Source organism: Lissotriton helveticus, chromosome 3_2, assembly GCF_964261635.1.
Source record: "Lissotriton helveticus chromosome 3_2, aLisHel1.1, whole genome shotgun sequence".
Lineage (NCBI taxonomy): Eukaryota > Metazoa > Chordata > Amphibia > Caudata > Salamandridae > Lissotriton > Lissotriton helveticus.
The window spans coordinates 391,289,698-391,303,394 of NC_136062.1; the positions used below are offsets into that span (position 1 = coordinate 391,289,698).

The 13,697-nt window shown below is 49.4% G+C and overlaps 1 protein-coding gene across 1 annotated transcript in view; it reads left to right on the top strand.

The window, feature by feature from the left end:
- The window catches only part of LOC144826026 (uncharacterized), a 658,919-nt gene that overhangs the window by 295,631 nt on the left and 349,591 nt on the right, over positions 1–13,697 (top strand). Inside the window, exon 17 of the mRNA XM_078684302.1 lies at positions 129–259. Coding sequence (XP_078540428.1) covers positions 129–259 — 131 coding nt within the window. The remainder of the gene's footprint in view (positions 1–128; positions 260–13,697) is intronic.

A 13,697-nucleotide genomic window follows, 5' to 3' on the forward strand; every position in this document is an offset into this window, starting at 1 on the left:
ACTTAACAGCATCAGAACACAGAGCTGTCAGACTGCATCATATGAGTTTTATGAGCTGAGGCATTCAGTAAAATTTAATTTTTTGGGTAGTGAGTCTAATGAAAACATTTCCGTTTTTTATTGAGAAGGATTGCAAACAGTTGTGGAAGAACTGGAACTAGAGAGGAACCAACTCCAAGAGCAAATTATGACTCTAGAGGAACGCTGCCAAGATCTGGAGGATAGACTGCAGCTCCAAGTACGAATAGAAACACTGCAGGTAACATGCCAAAAATATTTATTTTCATTTTTCTAAGGTTTTAATTTTCTGTGGGTATCAAAAATCACTTAAGGGCAAAATGTGTATCCCTTCAGAGGTTAAGCCTGCTGTGTATCTGTCTAGTGGATTTTGCAGTGGCAACAGCACTTTTAACTGCCACATTCTACTGCCCCATCCATCTAGTTTTTCACTTTTAATAAACAAACATTTTTGGTAATCCCAAAAAATAACCATCTCAATCATAAAAAGAGTCCCTATTGCCAATTACATACAAAATGGTACATGTGACTATCTCAAACTAGAGTCTGTGACGTATGCATTGTGTATTTATGGTTGGAGTCATACTAAGCAGTAATGCAGCTGGCACCTGCACACAGTTTGAAAAAGAACACTGCAGTTTCCTAGCCAAAGCCAAAAAGCAGATAATACATAACATTGTGAATTTACATCTGATAGAGACTACTAGCCGCAGATTCCTTAACGTAGTTTTACCCCCAAGCGTGAGACTGGATCCGGAAAACCTTTTTGCCACAGAATGCCTGCACGCCAGGAGGACGGCATCACCCGACACCGCCCAGGCGTCGTCCGCATCTGTGACGTCAGCGAGGTCACATAAGTCCCACAGCGGCGCGCCTACGTCAGTTTTTTTCATTTCCGCGTGAAACGCAGATCCGGTTTGTGTTCCTGGCCTGCTTGGGCCTTTTTTCTTCGCTATTGTTGTTTTTGTGGGAACAGTGTGCGGATGCCTACGGGCTTTAAGACTTGCTCGTCGTTTAGACGCCTTATGTCGGCGACTGACCCTCACCTCATTTGCATGTGGTGTTTGGGGGAAGATCACGGCTTCACTGATTGTGAGGCGTGCCAACAGTTGTAGCCGAAGTTGTGACTGGAGCGTCGGACGAAACTGCTCTCGGCTCAACTGTCCAGGTCGGCTTCGTCACCTCGATTAGCTTCTGCAGAAGGTTTTCGAAACAGCCATCGTAGCCGTCATCCTCATTCCTCCCCTATGCCGCAGAGTGCCGCTCCCCTGTGTGTAAGTGTCGCAGTTTGTCCCCGAGGGCCGGTTTCCAGCCTGTTGGGGGCGTGGGCTCTACGCGGGTGATGCGGCCCCGCTTATCGTTCCCCTATCCACCGTTTCCCGGTTTTTGGGGCGTCGAGAGCCCAGATGAAGACATATGCGACGGCTTTGCAGGCCTCGCTGGCTCCTCCTTCCCATCCTGGGATATCAGCGGATCCCTTGATTTGTGCGGAGCACTCCGCGGAGTCGCAGGGCGGCTCCGGCCCGGCACCAACTGTTTCGGCTCCAGGCTTGGAGGATGTGGTGCCGTTGGGGTGCGGCCTTTCGGGGTTCCCTCCTTCGGACCACGGCGCCTCTACCTCGCCAAAAACTCCCGCGGGAGTCCCTGTAGTGTCGCGGGAGATCGCCGGGGCTTGGGTCGCATCCCAGAGCCCCTCTCGGCCCTCTGGACAGGCGGCGGCCTTGTCTACGGCCGAGGTGACGCCGCTACGGCGCCGGAAGCTGCTAGCCCTGGCGGTGCCACAAGGGTCAATGGACCCCCTCATCCCGTTATGGGTCAAGGCTGGCGGGGGACCCCTCATCCCCCTCCGGGCCCCTCTCATCCCTCCGGGCCCCTCTCGTCCCTCCACATAGGCGGCTGCCTAGTCAGAGGTCGAGTTGGATGTTGAGTCGGCTTTGGCGGCACCACATGGGTTGGTGGACCCCCTTTGTCCCATTATGGGTCGAGGCTGGCGGGGGGCTCCTTGTCACTCCCCGGGTCCCTCTCGTCCCTCCACGTAGGCGGCTGCCTCGTCGGAGGTCGAGTCGGTGCCGTTCTGGCGCCATCCAGTGGCTACCTCTGCTCCGGCCCAGCCCGGTCCCCTGCGCTGTGGAGGATGCCTGTACGGCGTCTCCTTTGGCGCCGGACGATGATGACATCCTTCTTCGGGCTACGGACTCTACGGCGCCGGACAGACGTTGAGTCACGGACTCGTCTTCGGACGCCCCTTGTTCTCCGGAGGTCGGGCGCCTGCTGGTGTCGTCCTCGTCGGAGACGGGCCGCCGCGTAGTGGCTTGTTCCCCGACGTCATCGAAAGGCGGCTCCTCGCCGTTACCGCAGCCGCAGTTTTCACCGGAGGAGCCACAGATCACCCACTCCTCGGTCCCTCTTTCTCCTTTCCGTACCTGGCCTTTGTCCGCCCCGGTTGGCTTCAGGGACGGCCACCTTAGCTTGCAGCCGTCGCCCACGGAGGAGCTGCTGTCCCCACCGCGGGTCCTACGGAGGCGGGTGCGGCCTGCGCTCACGCTGTGTCCACGGCGGTGGGTATTTTGCACATGGGTGATCCGGTTGCCCATTTCCCCGCGGATCATCTTCTGGAGGCTCTCCACCAGTGCTCTGTTCGGAGGGAGCTGCTGCTACCCTTTGATAGGTCGCTCCTTTCTTTCCTGATGGGGACTTGAGGGCGTCCCGCCACGAGGGACCCGGTGCCTCAACACCACCTCCCCTTCCTCCTCCTCTTCCTCCTCCTCTTCCTCGTCCTCTTCCTCGTCCTCTTCCTCTTCTTCTTCCTCTTCCTCTTCCTCTTCCTCTTCCTCCTCTTCTTCCTCTTCTTCGTCTTCTTCTTCTTCTTCGTCTTCTTCGTCTTCTTCTTCTTCCTCTTCTTCCTCTGTGACTGGTGAGTTGATCTGGTTCTTGGAGATGCTCCTACTTTTGGGCGAGTCGCCCTCGTTGTTGATTTTGTGTGCATAGGGCCACTCGAGTCCACCTTGTTGAGACTGTGGTTCTGTTGGCTGCTGGACGGCCCTTCTTGATTGTGTGTTTTTTGCTTTGGGTTATCTGCACCAGGTTGGCCCTGAGATTAGGCCTTCTGTTTTTCTTTTGGGCTGCTTGGCAAGCCTGCTTGCAGGGTTTTTTTCCCCGTGGCTCTTTCTGTTTTCCTCCTCTGCGGAAGGTTCTTCCAAAGAGGGTTCCGATGTCCTTGTACTTGACATACCCTATGTGGGGTATTGGTAGCTGTTATATAGTTGTGCTGTGCTGTTGTGGTCGCCTTCGGGCCTCTCCTCTCCATGGCGTATATGTATGTTGCAGATGCAATTCCCTTGCTGGGTGTCCCTTTCCGGGGTCGCTGCGCTGTTCGCCAGGTCTGACCTGCTGTCTGCGGCCTGGCGTTATGGCTCTGGTACTCAGGTCGTGTGCGTGGTCCCCTCGCTGAGGTGTGTCCAGGCTTTTCCTCACCTTCATGCTCCCTGTCCTGGAGGCGGAGATGTTTTTGTGTTTCTCCTTCTTTCAGATGCAGCCTGCCCGGTCTACCTGGGGCCCGGGCTCTTCTGCCTGCTTACGACTTCTTATTGCTGTCAGCGCCGTTCTGTCTGGTCTATTGACTTCCGACTGTGGTGGGCCCGCCTTCTTTTCCCTAGTCTCCTTAGGCCCTCTACATTGTTCTTCTTCCTCTTCCTTGCCTTGGCATTGAAGGAGGTTCTGTTGCCTTGTAGGGGCATGGGGTGCTTTGGCCTCCGCTGGCCTTGCCCTTGGTTCCTCTGTTGAGTGTGAACAGGCTTCCTCTTCTTTTCTTCTTCCCACACCCCTCTTGGGGTCGGTGGTGTTCTGCTTGTGGGTGTTCCCCCTGCCTGGGAGGACGGGGCTCCTCGCCCTGTCCATTGGACTAGTCCCCTGTGGCCCCCCCTGTTATGTCCAGGCTGGTGGGGTCCTTTCGCAGACCCTCCTTCCCCATGGGTTTGGCTAGGATATCTATTATACATTAAGGAATCTGCGGCTAGTAGTCTCTATGAGATGTACAAGTTACTTACCTTCGGTAACGATGTATCTGGTAGAGACGATTCTAGCCGCAGATTCCTTCACGGCCCGCCCTTCCTCCCCATTCTGCAAGGACCTTTTGGCTTGGCCTTCTGCACTTGCCTCCCAGTGGGTGGCTATGTCTTCTGTGAGTGCATTCTTTCGTTATTTTGACAGGAGGATTTGTCTGGTCTCTTGTTCCTTTCCTCCTCTTTGCCACTTGGAAGCAGGGTCTCTAGGTACTCCTGTGCCCCTCTGCTCTGGTTGCTCCGGGGTGAAGGCTTGTCTTTATTCTCTTCCCTCCCCTCCCTCCCTCTTGTTCAATTCAATTCAAGAGTACTTTATACGGTTGTTTTTTTTAGTACAAAACCATAAAATGTCATACAACAGGATATATTTCAAGCTTTCAATTAAAATACACATTACAATACACACCAATTAAAACAAATTTTACATAAATTAAAATCCAGCTTTTGCATAATAGAGAGAGCATAATTCGGGGGATTACTTTTACGAATCTAGGTATCCAGGCATTTTCTGTACTTCATTGAGCTTTTTAAAAAGCCGGTCACATGTGAAATGCAATCAGGTTTTAACAATTGTAAATACAGTAGGGCAGGGCGAGCTTGTACAAATTGCAATCTTTTTAAAATAGGTTTAAGATAAAAAGCCCTGGGGAATTCATAATATTTACAAAAAAACATAAAGTGCAGCAAATCCTGTGGAGACAGATTGTCGCAGCCACAGGGTGCTAACACTGTCCCTCTATGACACCCCCTTGGGACTGCTATTAAAAAGTGAAACAAATTAAACCTAAACCTAACTAGTAAAAAACGCTCATAGGCTGGTAATGGCCAGAGTAGATATGGTTCCTCCCCAGGCGAGGTTTTGAGCATCATGTGGAGACGCACATTGGGCTTCAACAGGTCCTTCTCCTGCCTTTCCATCATTTTACGTGCAGTGAAGGACTGTTTAATATATGCTACGTCTTTTCTAGTGATTTCTTCCGGGTTTGAAAACAGATCCAAGCGTCCCTCCTTACCAAAACTAGTTTTAAGATATTTCATCCAAGGAGCCAATATTGTAGCCAAAAGGTGAGGGGTCGCAAGGACAGAGTGTCACTGATAAAAGGCATGCCAGTCTCTTCATGCACAGACATGTTCGATGTCCCCTGTGGGACACACAAGAGCTGTTTTAGGAATTTGTTTTCAACCACCTGGAGACCCTCTAGATTGCAGTATCCCCATAGTTCGCCTCCATAACTAGCTATCGAGATGCTCTTTGCACGATAAACCTTTAACATGGCCATCACTGGTCTGTTGCCCATTCTCGCATCAAAGTCAAAGAGCGCTGCGTTAGCCCCTGTGACTTCTCCCCTTTTCTTATTCAGAAGTGGGGCCCAGTTCAGCTGTTTATCCAAAACAACGCCCAGGTAGGAAAAAGAGGTACATGTAGGCACCCTGGTGCCATTTACCCTAAATTGGTACTGTTTTTTTACTCCTTTCCCCACCTGCATCACGTAGGATTTTGTGTTATTTATGGATAGGTGCAGCTAGCCATAAACCCGTGGAAGGCGTCAAGTATTGTTTGTAGCCCTTTCGGGGTACGGGCTAAAAGGACAGCATCGTCCGCGTATAGCAGGACGGGCAGTCCCCGACGTCCCACATAGGGGTAATCCGCCCCTGTGTCAACCAGTGTTTCTTCAAGGTCATTTATATAAAGGTTAAAAAGAAAGGGGGCCAGGATGCACCCATGCCTGACCCCCCGACTAGTACTAACATTTCTTATTACCTTGAGATCCCTGGTGTATCTAATGTTTGCCTTTGTATCTCTGTGTAAATCTTTTAGGAAGTCCACCAGATGTTGCTCTACCCCCATGACCTCCATGGACTGCCATAGCTTTCCCCGGTTGACACAGTCGAAAGCCGAGGAAAGGTCCATGAAGGCCATGTAGATAGTCCCAGGACGTCAATAGCAAGATGATGGGACCCCCTCAAAAATTAATAACGGCCAGGGAACAGAGGGGAAATAAAGACAACACTAGAAAGACGGTGTTCCCACAATGGCCGCAATATTTCAATACTGGTATGAATCCTTTTCTTAATATAATATAGGTGACAGATACTCAACAGTCATTTTTATTTTCTTCGAAAGTATGTAAAGCTTTTTATTTTCAATTTCTCAGTGCTTTAATATTTTTGTATTTTTTTCATTATACTTCATAAAAAACATGTTACCACATATACATTTCATAAATATTTCCATGGTTCATACAATAGAAAATATATAATATAACAATAGCTATGTACATAAAAAACAATTTATCCAAACAATTATCCCCCTGGTGACATACAATCAATCACAACATACCCACACAGTCATACTCTCACTTCATTCAAAACCACAATCTCTGAAAAAAGAGAGAACTGAATTATAATCGGCAGGGTCAACCTCAGTATGAGACCCCGCACTTGGTCTCATACTGACGTGAAAGGACGTGAAAGGGTGTACTTGCCCAAAATCAAATAGAGGTTAAGGCATTGGGCCACGGTTGAGTGCCCTGTGCGGAACCCGCACTGGATGTCAGAGATTATCTCTTTCTCCTCCGCCCAGGTAGTCAGCCTCTTTAATATATCGCCCCCTAGAACTTTTACAATAGAATCGATTAGGGAGATGGCCTATAGTTTAAAATACAATTTCGATCTCCTTTCTTAAATACGGGTACAATTGTTGATAATCCCAGGAGGTTGGACAACCCATTCCGCTGCGGCATTTCCCACTGCTGTCAAAATTGGGGCCTAGAATAGAGGGCTAGATTTAAATAAGTCAGGGGGGATGCCGTCTGGACCTGAGGCCTTCTTGTTAGAGAGGTTGTTAATTCCCTCCGTCAATTCCACAACTGAGAACACCGCTGAGCCCAACCCTAACACCTCTTTTGGTTGGGCTGGACATATATCGGTATCCTTAAAGATTGTGCTAAAGTGGTACACCCATTCATACTCCGTGATATTTGACCCCACTTCTTTAACCCCGGACGTTAATAAAGGTGAGCGGTTAATTGTGGACCAAAATCTAGAGCTGCTTGCTAGGGTCAAATGATCTAAAAGCTCCCTCCAAAGCGCGTTTTTCAGCTCCTTTTTCCTATTAGCCAGCACACTTTTAAAAGTTGACCGAAGGTTGCGGATCATGAATCTATTCCGGGGAATTGTTTTGTGGGCCTTCTTCAAGTTTCTGGCTGCTTTAGAGCAATTGGGGCAGAACCATTTAGGGTCTGCAGATGGAGTTTTTCCCCCTGGGGCATGTAACATCTTTCCTACATGAAGGGCAATAATTTTGAAGGCTTTAAGGACTCCTTCGCCCAAGGGTTCAGTGCTAAGGCAGGTTGAAAGTTCAGCGGCGCAATCTTTTTTAAGTCTATCAAAGAAGACTGGCGGTATGATCTGATTCCATTTAATGCGCCTCCCTCCATTAATAGGTTGCAGCATATTTCCTCCTACGACTTTATCCTTTTTTTTCATATGATTCCCTCCTAACAACACACAGACTGGAGTGTGGTCGCTGTGTGCGCTCGGTGTTATACAGAAGGCCAAGAGGAGGCTCATATAGTTCTAGAAACCAGGATAAAGTCTATAAAAGCTCCATGACTTCTACCCTTGAAAGTAGGTTCCTTTTGTATGGATAATGGTGGTGCAATACTCATGGTGAACAAGAGGTCATGCTCATCTAGCATGAGGTTCAGCGCATTTCCCTGTTTTGTGTGTTCAAAATATAACCCCGTTAGCGTGCGGCAACCCATAGTCGCTAAAGTATTTAACATCGGGTCGCCGCAAGGGTGTACGTTGAAGTCGCCTGCAAGTAGCAGGTTCCTTCTTGTTGGTCCACGACACCGAGTAATACAATTATGCAGTTCAGTGATCCTACATCCCTCACCCTGGTTACTTGCGTTATAAAAGTTTATCACACACAGGCTGCTGTCTTCTTTCCCCAAGATAATGGCCTGGATGTTTCTGTTACCTGAGGAAACGGCCCTTTTGCTGCATCTTAATGCCAGGGAGGTAAAGATGACAAATCCTCCCGATGCGCGGCCACTGTTAGAGCTTAATGCTGAAACACAGAATGATTTGTAACCTTCCAGGTGAGTATTACAGTTGGTAGCCCATGTCTCTTGGAGACAGATAATAGAGTGTTGGCTTACAAACTGTACCCACAAGGGGTCTAAAATCTTTCCTGACTGCCCGCAACATTCCATGAGAGAACATTAAATTCTGAGTTAACCTCTGTGGTCACAGGAACAGGCTTTCTGGGTAGATCAAGTTGAGTTGTTCCGTAGTGGTTAACCTCACGGGAACCTTCTTCTGCTGATGGTGCCGTATTGTTAGGGATAACAAAGTGGATTATTAAAACCTCTCACCGAACTAACCAGGGGTGAGGAATGTACATGCAAAATGCTAGGACAGTTACGAGGGGGGTAGCTAGTTGGATTACCACACAGTCAATCGCAATCATTAAGGCCCGAGAGGGCATTGAATCTGTTTGTGACCTCCATGTGCGAGAGATATCCTGGTCCACCCCTCATCTGATCTCCATTGGGCCTCAGAGGTATTTTGTCCTACCCATCTGGTCCTCTAGGGTATGGTGATTTGTTAGCGAACATCCTGTCCCTATTGTTAAAAGCACCCTCCTGCCCTGGCCTATAAAAAAACCCAGAGGGGCAGTATTTCTATACCATGTCCCCCCTGTGAAGTACCTCCCTCTGCTTCTCTGAGTATCCTTTCCACTGGTACCGGACTGTTAAAGGTTATTATTATACAGTCTCCATCTCTGGTTTTCCTAGAGTGTCCCAGCCAGGCTACTCGTCGGGCCATAATTATGTTATGCCCTACCATATGGCCTCCTACAGTATTTCGGGATAGCCAGTGTGTAACCGTGTTTTTAATCTGGGAAAAGTCCTCTCTTGCTCCTTGGCGGAGGGGGGGGTGACGTTTCCCAGGACTATCACTAAAGGGGTACTTTGTGGAGGTAGGTCTAGGATAGTTCGATTACCCACACCCTGGGCCAACTTATAAGTCTGTATGGATCCATTAGTCAGTAAGGCTGGTTGTATGCCCTCATCCTGATTTATCTGGTTTATCTGGGGGCCCCCCACAAGACTGCATCTTCCCTCTGTGCCCTGAGGTCTGTCCTTTATGTCCACTGATCTTGTTCCCCGTTAGACAAGGTCCCTCTTTCTATTGACGTTACAGGTTGACTGGGGATGGATGCCGGGGAATAGTTAGTATCAATCGTTTGCTTGGGTATATGGCTTGTCCCCCCGACCTCTTGCTGTCTATTAGGGAGTGTAGTAGTTGGCTGTTATCTAATGTGGCCTGTTGTAATTTGCCTAGGTTTTCATTAATTATTTTCAATCTCTCAATGAGGGGGAGCATTAGGGACTTTACAATCTGTTCCACCTGCCCCATCAGCCCATCATCTCCCTGTAGGGTCATTGGCCATCTTTTCGGCAACTGATGGTGGCCATTTTTAGATGGAAGGGGAGCGCTATTAATCTGGGCAGAAGCGGCGGCCTGTGTGTGGTAATGTGTGCCCAGTGGGTTAGCCATTTTGTTCGCTAGTTTGGGAATCTTTGCCAGTTTGCCTTTCTGTCGACCCCCACCCCGCTTTCTTTTCCCTATTGGTTTAGTGCTTGTAGTTATCGTTTCTACAGCGGGACATACAAGTATCTTTGTGGGGGGTGTCTTACAAGGCCCACTTTCCTGGTAAGTAGTATTACTATTCTGTGTGCTATTCCCCAGGGTGATGATACTTTGTGTATCCGACCCTATGCTAATCTCTGGCAATCCTAGATCGACAAGACGTTGACTTATTCTGTTTTCAGGAGTTGTGCAGCTCTTGATAGATCCCAATGAGGATCGTTTGGTAAATATTTCTAGTGAGAGACGTTTTTCGGTCAAGGGCGGCTGCTGCCCGGGTGATATAATTGTCTAGAGTTCCGATAAGACTTCCACCGGTGAGTTTAAATGCTAGCTTTCCCCCTTTATCTGTTCGCGTGGACATGGTTAGTAATACAGCACGTGCTTAAAATGTAAACAGATAGTGAGTATTTTAAACCGATGTCGGCTCAGTCCTCTAGTGTTCACAGTCGTCTTAATCACCTTTATTTGCAGTCACACGGATGTTCAAGACCTTAGGGGGGTGGCCCGGCCCTGCCTCCTCTGGCCTCTGACGGCCGCAGACGGCCCCGCCCTTGTCCCGGGCTTCTCCAGGCGCTGCCCGCGGGCGGGTGCTCTGCCTGATCTTTATGCGCCTCCGTGCACGATGACGGCGGGTTTAGGGATGTGGCGGCTTCCGCCGCAGATGCTGCTGGGAGTTGTGGTCCCCCTCTCCTCACAGGCCGCTCCGCGTTTGTGTGGCTTGCGGCGGCGGGAGGGGGACCAGCGGACCTGCAGGGACGTATTTGGCAGTCTTCCACAAAGGTAATGGCACCCAAGATTAGTTCAGAGGGATCCTGCTTCCCCGGTGCTCTGCCTGATCTTTATGCGCCTTCGTGCGCGATGAGGGCGGGTTTAGGGCGGTGGCGGCTTCCGCCGCAGATGCTGCTGGGAGTTGTGGTCCCCCGCTCCTCTCAGGCCGCTCCGCGTTTGTGTGGCTTGCGGCGGTGGGAGGGGGACCAGCGGACCTGCAGGGACGTATGTGGAAGTCTTCCACGAAGGTAATGGCACCCAAGATTAGTTCAGAGGGCTCCCTCCCTCTTGTTACTATGGGTCCTGGCCCCTCTACTAGCCTCTGGATTGAGGTCATCTGGCCGTGCCTTGACCTTGTCTCTTGGGGGGTTATCTCTCTCTATGCTGGGGTTGCCTTGGAGGTTGTCGTTCCCTTTTTGTCTGGAACTGATTCTTTTTGTTGTTCTTGGTTGGGGTTATACTCCTGCTACATGTTGTCATGTCATTTTACATATGTCCCTTGCCTCGGGGGGAGGGGGCAGGGTCGGGAATCTGTCTACATACTGGCAGGGTGGCTGCTCAGGGCTGTGCTCTGTTCTTTCTTCCTTCCCTGCCTTTGGGTACCGCAGTGTTGGCACTGCTCCTTCTGGTGTTGTTCGTTACCATCCTCTTTTCCACTTTTTCTGCTCTTTCGCACACATTGCCCATGCTCCCATAGTTTGTCTGACGGCTCCACGTTGTGGCACGGAACAGTTCTCCGAACAAAACTGACGTAGGCGCGCCAGGGTGGGACTTATGTGACCTCGCTGACGGCACATATGTGGACGACGCCTGGACGGAGTCGCGTGATGCCGTCCTCCCGGCGCGCAGGGATGCTGTGACAAAAAGGTTTTCCGGATCCAGTCTCACGCCTGGGGGTAATTTACATTAAGGAATCTGCGGCTAGAATCATCTCTACCAGATACATTGTTACCGAAGGTAAGTAACTCGTACTACAGGGACATGCTTCAAAACTGTGTTTGCTGGTCAATAACATTTTCCTTATAATTTTTCCCTTTGTGAGATAAGACCATTGTGACCTGGCGCCAAAAAGCAGAGGACCCTGTCCCTTGGAAAAATTGGCCTCTCCTACACAGAAAGAGGCATAACTTTACTTATTCCAGTGCAGTAGGATGTTCTTTAAATAGATGAGGTTATTCAAAAGAGTTCTAGATGATCTATTGTAGTGGTGAGAAACACTGTCAGAACACTATTGGTTAGGTAGTCTTTGTTTCATCTGCATGGAAGGCTTCAGCAGCTCTGGAAAAAGTAAAGTGCCTAAAATACACTTGTAAAACAGTATGACAGAATGTGTTATTGTTGTTTAGCGCCTTAACCGCAGCGGTTTTTCCGCTGCGGTGCAGGCGTTCTAAAGGGTGGGCGGGCTGCGACGGCCAACGGTCGTGCGCAGCACTGGGGAGGGAGTGCTCGCTGACGGGAGCACGGAAGGTGTTAGATAAACTAGCACTAGGATTATTCTCTAGTAATGTTGTTGAGTACTGTGTATAAATAAAAGGTCCAAACATGTCATTAACTGGCATAGGTGGGTACTCCATATGGCCTGTAAACATACTAAAATCAGTAAAGTGCATGGCACTTAGTATTAGAAAACAGAAAAGGTGAGCTTTGCTTACATCTTCTGTTCTAATGTATCAGACATAAAATAGCATGCTACTGAAAGTACATGTGCCTTCTCAACCCAGGATGAGGTGCTGGAAAATACAAAGCAGGTGCCTTTATGGCCAAAGCCCACTGAATGATTTTGATCAAGCCTGCAGAAGACTTATTTTCTTTCACAGCTGCCTATGTATTTGCTGGAAAAGATGGATGCTGACTTGCGCTATACTGTTATAAAACATGATTGTGTTATCCCTGTGATCTCTAATCCCAAGCCCAAGTAGCAATTATTTTTTTTTAATATTCTTTTTATTAACAACTCAGAAAAAGTGGAGGTCATCACCATAAGAGAATACAAGAATCACATTTCCACCTTAGGAAAAATTCAGAGCATACAAAGCATTTACATTATCAGAATATTCATAGTAGTATACTACAAGTCAGTTCACAGTGTGAGCGGCTCATCAACCATAGTAATTTGGGGGGCTCACATATGTTACCTCTGTATTCGTTCCACTTAGACCACACCTCGACCCATTTCCGGGGGCACCCCCGTGCCACATACAGTCTTCTCCTGGAGCATGCACCAGTCCATGTCCATCTTCCAGGAGCAAAGTTTCGGAGGCGGCACTACCCCCCATAACCTAGAAATGTTCATTTTTGCGATTGCACATCCCAGCGTCGCCCAAAACCTCCCCGAGGTGGCAGGTCCGTGGGCTCCCAGATGTTCAATAGGCACCTCTTTGCCTCCACTCGTAACTCTACCTCCTACACCTCTTGCATACAGCGATGTACTCGGTTCAAATAAGTCTGAAGCACTGGGCACTCCCATATTATATGGAAGTAAGTCCCTACCTCCCCGCACCCCCTCCTACAGAGCCCATCCTCACTACGGCCCATCCGCTGCAGTCTAGTCCCGGAGACATATATTCGGTGGAGAATTTTTAGCTGGATCAGTCTGAGTCTGGCCGATATAGCTACTTCCTTAGGGGAAGCAAGGGCTCTCCTCCTCATCTATTTCTAATCCGTCAGTCTCCCATTTCCCTTTGAGATTTAGTAACAGATCTGGAGAGTTGTTAATCATTTTTTCGTATGTGAGTGAAACGGCATGCTCAGGGAGGTGGCCATCTAGCAGTCTATCCTCCAGGGGGGAGGATTGTGGGGGCTGGGTCCCTGAGGGGATGTTTGTCTGAAGGGAGTGCCTGACCTGCAGGTATCGGAAGTTTTCTGTTTGTGCGAGATCATAAGTTCGTTGGAGTGAGGCAAAGGACACAACACCGTCTGGACCCCATAAATCTTTAATGTGGGAGATTCCAATTAGGTCCCAGTTGTGGAATCCTTTGGTGCTACCCAGAGTGCCCAACCTCTCTGACACCCATAGCGGGGTTGCCATTGTGAGGTTGTTGGGCCATCCCAATTTACGCTGTACAATGTGCCATAGTTGAACAGAGTGTTGCGTGGGCCCAGTGAGTGGGTACCTGCCAGGCCTAGAGTAGAGCGCCGCCTCAAAGTTCCCGCCCGGAAGAAGCCACCGGTCCATTCCATATCCCG